We start from the raw sequence: 8,729 nt of genomic DNA, 5'->3' as shown, positions 1-8,729 counted from the left end.
GGTCATCCCTGATCCACTTGCCCTATAGGTCCACCCTGGGCCTTGGCTGCTTGGAGAAGGCCTAATGCCAACCTGCTCGGTTTGCCCTGCTGGGCAGACCCAGCCACAGCCAGCTTCCACCCAAGACCTGGAGCTCCCTGCAGAAACTTCCAGCGGAGGAGGGAGGGAGCTGTGCTGGACTTAGGGAGCCTGGACTTTTCCACATTGCCCTGTGGGCTCAGTGTGACTGTTCAGTGCTTGCCCTTGTCTTTTCCTGGCTTTTGAGAATTGAAGATACTCCCTGCAGCCTTGTAGGGGACAGGATCCAAGCATGAGAGCTGCTAGAGAGCTCTCCTTGGGCCTTGGCTCCAGGTCTCCAATCAGGGCCTGCCAGCGTGCCCTTGGCCTCTGCTTCCTTGGGACCCAGAAATGCCAACCCCATGGGGCAAGGAAAAGACCATCTTGTGACCTCAGGCCCCCATTGGGAGTTTTAAGGGTCGTGAGAACCGAGGCAGCTGCTGCTGGCTTGAACTGGAAGGAGAGATCTATAAGGTCAGCATGTCCACACAGCTGCCCACGTTCTCAGCCTCAGCTTCCTGCTCTGCTTCTCTGTGTCCCCTCCCCCCCCCCCCCATGGCCTGCTACAGTTTCTGCTGCCCCAGGGCCTTTGTCAATTCTAGAGCCTCTGCTAATTGATGGTGGTGGCTTAATTCTCCATTCAGCAGCCTCAGGGGCCCTCTGTCCCATTCCGACTCCTGGAGAGAAGGTTATGGTATTGCTGCCAGTGTTTGTACAGTTCTTTGTCGGGCTCTCTACTTACCTGCTTTTCTGGTCCCAGCACTTGAGCCTGTTTATAAACAGCATCAAGGTGATGTTTATAAACTGTGGGGGTGGTCACCAGAGAGTGGGTGGCATGCTCATCTCTCCGGCTCAGTGTGGATGCTGAGAGTTGTATAATCACCCTGCATAAAGGCATCAACAGGAAATGTCTTAAAACACAGCAGCAGAACATTTATCTCCCATAGTTTGAGAATTCCTGGGATGGCTGTAGGAAAAGACACCAAGAGGAGCTTCCCAAGAGGAGGACTGAGCAATATAGCAGAGCCAGACCCAATAAAAGAGCTGCTGCTCAGGTCTCACCATAGAACTGCTTGCAGGTCAGGGCTGCACCAGGTGCAGGCTTCAAGAATGACCCATCCTCTGCTTGCCACTGCCAGCTACACAGCAGAGTTGGTATCTTGGCAGGGAAGGGAACAGAAGGGGAGGGGAGGGAGGAAGAGAAGAGGAGAGAGAAGGAGAAAACCCTCCGACCTCCCATCAGGCACCTGGCTTTCTGACGTATTCCTGAGACTGTGAATAAACACACTTGAACAGTTTAAAGCTACTTGGTTCTTGGTCATTTGTAACAGCAGCTGCAGGCAATGAAAACAGCAGTGTCCTGGTCAGCCATGGACTGCATCTGACTGGGTGGTCCCATAGATTATTATATCCTCTGGGATGCCCCGACTTCATAAGGCCCTTCTAGCATGCTTGCACCAGGAAATCGCCCAGCGATGCATCTCTCAGAACACAACCCTGTCATTAGGCGTCTGAGGGTATTTACTGCGCCAGCCAACACTGCTATGCTTTGGACTATGCTTTGCTTTGTTTATGGAGCTGGGTGCCCAGGGTCGGGGCACACTGATGACCAGGGAAAATCCACTGGCCATTGTGGACTTACATTCCGAAGGATGATCAAGCAAATGCAGAGACAGACACACGGACAGGCATGCCTTGGAACCCTGAGAGCACTGGGTCCAGGTCCACTGAAGCACACCCCTTCTGTGCAGTGTCTCCCCGGGTTCGAGGCAAGGGGGTGCAAGTTCTTCAATGTGGGCAACATCTGGTGTTTGTTTGGACAATGATCAGACTGAAGATGTGGGGTGTGTGTGTGTGTGTGTGTGTGTCCTGTCCCTGAGCTTTTTGTCACTCAAAGCTGGCGCTCTACAACTTAAGCCACAGCTCCACTTGTGGCTTTTGGGTGGTTCATTGGAGATAAGAGACTCATGGACTTTCCTGCCTGGGCTGGCTTCAAACCATGATCCTCAGATTGTCAGCTTCCTGAGTAGCTGGGATGACAGGCGTGAGCCACCAGCACATCCGCCGCTGGTCTTTCCTTTCCTTTCCTTTCCTTTTCTTTCTTCTTTTTCTCAGTCGAGCACCGTTTCGCAGCATCTCCTCCCCGCCTGGCACCCAGGAGGCGCCGGGCGAGTCCCCAGGCCGGCGGCCCGGAGCACTTCCGCCCCCGGGGCTGCCACGCCGCCCGGCTGGGGGTGGGGCCGGGCGGAGGCGGGCCGGGGGGGCCGGGGCCGGGACGGCCCTGCAAAGCTGGGGGAGAGCGGCGGAGGCCATCGCGGGGAAGCCAGGCCTGGGCCGGCGCTGCCTTCGAGGAGGGGCCGAGGTGGTCGAGCGGCCCGCGCGTCCTTGAAGGCCGAGGCCCCGAGCGCGCGCGCGCGCCGGCCGGCTGCAGACTTGGCCATTTCCTCCCGGGGACAAGCGGCGCCAGGGCCCCGAGGAGCACCGGGGCGGATCGGCGATCGCAGCGGCCCGGGGAGCCCGCGGGACCTGGGGTAGGCGGCGAGCCAGGCGGAACGCGCAGCGCCGGCGGCGGGAAGGAAGAGAAGGAAACCGGGAGTCGGGAACCGGGAGCCGAGGCCGGGCTGCGGGACGGCGCCGCCGCCCAGGACGGGGACACGGGGGCCGCGGGGCCGCCCGGGCGTGGCGCGCATGGCCGGCCGGACGCGCCGTCGGGGCCGGCGCCGTCGGGAGCTCGGGTCCCGCGGCCCCGGGCGGCCCCCGCGCGCTACTCGCTCAACCCGCGCGCTTTCTGGCCCCTGGTGAGCGGCCTGTGCGCCGCGCTGCTGTGCCTCGGCCTCGTCCTGCGGGGTGGCGGCGGGGGCGCCCGGGCCGAGCTCCCCGACGGCGCGGGCGGCGGCGGCGGCTTCCCGGCGGCGCTCCCCGCCGCCTCGCTGCTGCTGCTCGGCTACGTGCTCCTGCGCTGCCGCCGCGCCGCCCGCCAGCGCCTCCTGCCCGGCCCGGCCCGCCCGGGCGGCCCCTCCGCCCTGCCGACCGCTGGCCCCCGACAGCCGGGCCTGGGCGTCCTGCTGGAGAGTTACTACGAGCACGAGGTGCGCCTGTCGCCGCACGTGCTGGGCCACAGCAAGGCGCACGTGAGTCGGATCGTGGGTGAACTGGTGCGAGCCGGCTGCATCCGCGGCTCCCCGGGCCCCCTCCCCGGGGGAGCGCTGGCCCTGGCCTTCCGCGGTGACTTCATCCAGGTGGGCAGCTCCTACGAGCAGCATAAGATCCGCCGGCCCGACAGCTTCGACGTGCTGGTGCCGCTGCGCCTGCCGCCGCCGGTGGCGCTGGAGCCGCGGAGCCTGGGCGCCGAGCCCGCGCTGGCCCGGGCCTCGGGCGGCTGCTTCGTGGGCGCCCTCAAGGCGCCGCCCTCGCCGTCGGGGGCCCCCGGGGGCCGCTGGCCCCGCGATTGCAAGCCCTTCGCCGACGGCTTCTGCGTGGACGCGCGCGGGCGGCGGCTGCTGTCGGCCTGGCTGGTGCTGCGCTGGTTTCAGGCGCACCTGCAGCGCTGCCTGGCGGCCGTGCGCTACAGCCTGGAGGGGCGCTGCCGGGTCAGCCTGACCCCGGGGGGCCTGGAGCAGCCCCCCACCCTGCACGTCCTGCCCTGCCGCACCGACTACGGCTGCTGCCGCCTCTCCATGGCCGTGCGGCTCATCCCCGCCGTCCACGTGGGCGATGGGGTCTTCCTGGTGGCGCCCGCCCCGCCGCCCTCGGCCCTGGCGGCCCCGGCCGGGCTCCCGCCGGGCCTGCTGTGGGGCGTGAACACGTCCCGCCAGGAGCAGAAGCTGCTGAGCTGGCTTCAGGAACGGGCCGCCCCGGGTGCCTGCTACCTCAAGGGCCTGCAGCTGCTCAAGGCCCTGCGCGACCTGGGCGGCCGCGGGCTGGACCCGCCGGCCGCCGCGCAGTGGGGTCGCATCCTGTCCTCCTACGTGCTCAAGACGGCGCTGCTGAGCCGGGCGTGGACGGGGGACGGGGTCCCCGCGCCCGGCTGGGACGAGGCCCACCTGAGCGAGCGGCTGGAGGAGTTGGTGCGGTTCCTGCGGGACTGCCTGCTGCAGCGGCACACGCTCTTCCACTGCGTGCTGGGCCCCGGCGGCGCGGCCGCCGACCTGGGCCCCCTGCCCAAGGCCCTGCGCGAGGCCCCTCCGGTGGACCTCCTGGCGCCCTTCGACGGCAGGGCCCGGGAGCTGGCAGCTGCCAGGCTGCTGTCGACGTGGCAGAGGTTACCCCAGCTTCTCCGGGCCTACGGGGGGCCCCGTTACCTGGCCAGTGCCCCCCCAACCCAGCCAGAGTGCGCGCGCCCAGGGCTTCCCTGAAGATGGACCCCCGATCGACCACACACACAGGCTCCTCCCGGGTCGGGGTTACAGCCGAATGCACACACACACACACACACACACACACAGAAGGCACTGGGAAAATTGGAGGCCCCCACCCCAAGATCACACAACGTGACACTCCCGTGGGACTCACTACGGTTTCCTGGGCAAGAAAACTGTGGAAGACGCAGGAGGCCGTCGCTGCTCCGATCCTGATGGTGATCTGCCCCGAATCTGGTACAAAGATGCACCCGGCGGAGATGACCAGCGAGGACCACGGAGGACCCCAGAGGACCAGCCGAGGCACGGAGACCGGCCGCCAGCCCGCAGCTTCCTGCTCCCCGGGCCTCAAGACACAGACCTCTCGGTCCCCTGCTCTGTCCCCGGGCTTTTTGGAAACGGATGGTGTTATTTCTGACATACCTATTTGGGAGGGACGGAATTCCAAATCGCTTTTTTTTTGTCTAGATCTTCTAAAGAAAAAGGGAATCGAATCTTTATGCACAGTGAAGGCTGAGTTCTCTCCCAGCCGAGAACGGGATGTGCCAATCAGGGTCTCTTGTTAAAATAGTGCCATTGGTTGGGGTGAGACCACACTTGCTGAGAGACAAAAAGGGTTGGCTTCAAGAAGAGATCCGGAACAAATAGCACTTTATGTTGGCTGGTGATAGTACTTGGTGGTGGTTGTGTTGGTTGCATTCAGTAGGAAGATGTGTACAACTCTGCCAGGCAGGTATCAGTCAGGTGTGGGGCTAAAGGGCAGCAGTTAAGACGGCACTGTGTGAGAGAAAACATAGCAGGTCTTGAAAAAGAAGGTATGTAGGCCTTTGTCTATCAAGATGTTAGTCAGGGCAGCAAGGCGGCTAGACCATGGCCCTTTGGGGTTTCAGCACTTATTCTCAGCAATGTCTTTCCCAAGGAATTCTTTCCCAAAGATTTTTACAAAGGAGAGGAAGTGCCTGTCCCAGGGTCGGACAAGTGTGAGAGCCCAGTGACATGTGTAATGATGGGTAAATGGTTGGGAAGGTTCTAGATGGCCCAGGAGGCCAGCTTCAAAGGGCTCTTGATTCAGCTTGTGTCTTGCTTGCCAAATAGTTTTTTTTGGGGGGGGGAAGAGGGGGACTCGGTCTCTTGAAGGTGTGGTGTGTGTCGAAGGGGTGGTGTGTGTGTCTGTGTTTGGCCACCAGTCTGTTCCCATAGATGGGGAGAGAGGAGCTGACAGATCAGGGGAAGGAGGTTAGCAAAGAGGGAGGGTCATTTCTGAGGGAAATGGTTCCATAAATAACAGGGCCACTGTTAAATTTCTGAGCTATTTTGAGGGATCTGTGTCACACACACACACGTGTGTGTGTGTGTGCGCGCGCGCGCGTGTGCTGGCACTGGGGCTTGAACTCAGGGCTTGGGTGCTGTCCCTCTGTGTTTTGCTCAAGATTAGCTCTCTACTGCTTGAGCCACAGTTCCACTTTTGGCTTTGTTACTTGGAGATCTGAATCTTCTGGACTTTCCTGACCAGGCTGGTCTTGAACTTTATTCCTCAGATCTCAGCCTTCTGTGTAGCTAGGATTACAAGTGTGAGTCACTGGCACCTGGCTAAGAACTCCTTTAAGGGACTCATTCGGCTGCTTTGGGACATTATAAAAAAGTAATTTACAGGGAATCTTTTTTTTTTCTTCTTTTTATCAGTGCTGCATACACTTTGGATACGCTTTGCAATAGTGGGCCAAGAGAAATGGCTGCAATGGGGTGCTGTCTCTGAGTTGTTTGGGGAACAATTTCCCTTGGTACCCCAGAGGTTATTCCAAGCTTTTGAGGCCAATGTTAGGCTATAAGGTACTGCACTGAACTAAGGGATCAATCTACTAGCTTCCTGCAAACATAAACTGCACAGTGTTTTTTTTTTCAAGTTAAGTTTGTTTTAAGGATAAATATTGAGAGTAAATCATATCTATATATCTCTACATAGATCTATATTGATGTAATTTCTATACCCAGCCCAACTTTTCATGTAGTCATTTAGGCAATAGAAATGGGAGCTAGTAAGGCCAAAAACTGTATTTCTAGCTGGGTTCTCACTTTTTTAAATTTAATACTATTTTTTAAAGTATAAATCTGGAAATAACACAGTTCTTGTAGGGTTTTTTTTCTATTAGTATTTTTTAATGACCCCCTCCATCCTGAAGGGTTTTTAAAAAATTTTTTATTTTTTTAAATTAATGGTCATTGTGTTGATGACATTTTAAAACTAGGAATGTCTTATTTAAATGCCATGCTGACAATTGTTCTCTGTACATGGTAAGCCAAAATGTAGTGATTTTGATCAATTTTGATCACTGTCTAGTAATCTCAATCATGTACTATGTACTGATGAAGTAAGGTGTGGTAGCCCAAGTTATAGAGAATAAATTCAGTCCTAGATTTTTTTTTTCTGTCCTGAAGCTTGAACTCAGGGCCTGGGTGCTGTCCCTGGGCTTTTCACTCAAGGCTAGTGCTCTACTACTTTGAGCCACAGCGCCACTTCTGGTTGTGTGGTGGTTCATTGGAGATAAGAGTCTCACCTACTTTCCTGCCTGGCCTGGCTTTGAACTGCAATCCTCAGAGCTCAGCCTCCTGAGTAGCTAGGCTTACAGTCATGAACCACCAGCACCGGGCTCAGCATCTGTTTATACATGATGAGTGGCCATCATGACTTTGAAAAGCAGGGGTTTTGTTTTGTTTTGTTTTGTTTTGCTGTGGGCCTGCTATGGATTCATATAGGCAAAAGTCCCTTACTGGAAGGAGCTACCAATTTTTTTTTGTTTTTAATTAGTTCTTTAGCTAATGCCCAAAGAAAATGCATGTGGGAAGGTGACTCAGCCATTATGTGGCTAGATGCCCCTCAGCTACTCCCACAGCCTGGGCTTGGAGTCTTCTGGAATGTTCCTGGACTGGGCTAGGAGAAGGAGAAGTGTTTTGTAAAATGAAATGGAGCTGAGAGGAAGGAGGATTGGAGGGGACCGGAAGGCTTTTCTGGAAGGAGGACTGCAGACAGAAGTGAGAGGAAGAGAGGCGAAGGAGGTAAAGTAAGCACCAGCACCACTTGGGGTAGGAGAGGTTGGGGTCAGGAAAGCTATGCTAGTGTGCTGTTTGCAGGGGTGTGGGTCATGAACTCAGCAGCCTGCAGGAGCAAAAGCAGGAGTAGGAAGGAAAGAACCAGGGGAGGGGGGGGGGCAGATGGGCCATGGGGGCTGGGCCCACAGCTCCACAAAGGAAACCAGGATTGTTTGATTAATTGATTTTTTTAAACGAATAATTGTCAATTGTCCAGAGCACCACATAGATCAGACAGAACATTTGGGGGCCCGCCAGTCTGAGTCTCCCCTGACCTCCCCTCAACTATGTACAAGGTTATATTAATTTTGTTTTGGATCAAACTGGTGTGATGTCTCGTGGAAGATGTGACAGTTCAGTTCTCCTGTATCTCTCAGACTTAATGTTTATTGTAGAAATAAGCCAGCAAAAAATTAACACAGCCACAGATAACACCTAATTCGGTATGCAAAAGGGATTCCCAGTCTTGGAGTCATTTTTTTTCTTTTGTTTCTTTTTTTAAATGAGATTCTTCATCAGACCACATGTTTGGGGGGTTGGAGGGGGTGGATTCTTGGCATTTACATCCAGGTGTTTTGGGGTCAACTCATTGACTCAGAGTTTGCCAGTGAGTCATCTCAAAGGATTGCAGAATAACTTGTTTTGTTGTATTTGGTTCTAATATTAAAACCAATTATGTTGGTTCCTGGTGAAATCAGAACTTCATCTCTGGACCCAGCTTAAGCCTTTTGTCCCAGCCTCGTTGCCAAGAAGAGTCTGGTGCGACTCCATCGCCAAATTTTTCCATCTCCCTCTGACTTCATGGCTCCTGCCATGGATGTCCTGGTCCAGATATGCTAACAAAACGTAACAGGTCACTCCTGTTCTGCCAGCTTCCCTTTCTTTCTTTTCCTTTCTTCTCTTTTCTCTTTTTCTTCCCTTCTTTCTCTCCTTTCCTTCCTTGCTTCCTACCTTCCTCGCTTCCCTCCCTCCCCTCCTCCCCCTCCCTATTTTCTTTCTCTTAGCTTCTTCACTCAAGGTTGGTGCTCTACCACTTGAGCCACAGCTCCTCTTCCAGGCTTTTGGTGGTTCATTGGCAGTAACGGTCTCACAGACTTTCCTGCCCAGGCTGGCATCAAACCTTGATCTTCACTCCGATCTCAGCCTGAGTAGCTAGGATTACTGGCATCAGCTTGTGTGCCTGCCATAGTCACTTTTTCCTGTGACACCATGTGGCTTTGACATTGA

At 56.1% G+C, this 8,729-nt stretch overlaps 1 protein-coding gene across 1 annotated transcript; it reads left to right on the top strand.

The window, feature by feature from the left end:
- The first annotated feature begins 1,747 nt into the window (after nucleotides 1-1,747).
- Nucleotides 1,748-4,492, top strand: Itpripl2 (ITPRIP like 2). The gene is made up of 2 exons (XM_042666636.1): nucleotides 1,748-1,850; nucleotides 2,173-4,492. Exons 1-2 carry the CDS (start codon nucleotides 1,748-1,750, stop codon nucleotides 4,410-4,412), a joined length of 2,343 nt encoding a protein of 780 aa, XP_042522570.1. The 3' UTR covers nucleotides 4,413-4,492.
- The last annotated feature ends 4,237 nt before the right edge of the window (nucleotides 4,493-8,729 follow it).

Source organism: Dipodomys spectabilis, unplaced genomic scaffold, assembly GCF_019054845.1.
Source record: "Dipodomys spectabilis isolate Male_0828 unplaced genomic scaffold, ASM1905484v1 ptg000366l, whole genome shotgun sequence".
In the NCBI taxonomy this organism is placed as follows: domain Eukaryota; kingdom Metazoa; phylum Chordata; class Mammalia; order Rodentia; family Heteromyidae; genus Dipodomys; species Dipodomys spectabilis.
Note: the sequence above shows the minus strand (reverse complement) of the source record. Positions and strands in the feature narration are given on the sequence as shown.

Coding starts and splice junctions, on each gene's coding strand:
- Itpripl2 (XM_042666636.1), top strand. CDS start 1,748: ATGCCTTGGAACCCTGAGAGCACTGGGTCCAGGTCCACTGAAGCACAC. Junction 1,851..2,172: donor GGGGGTGCAAGTTCTTCAAT/GTGGGCAACATC, acceptor TCTTTTTCTCAG/TCGAGCACCGTTTCGCAGCA.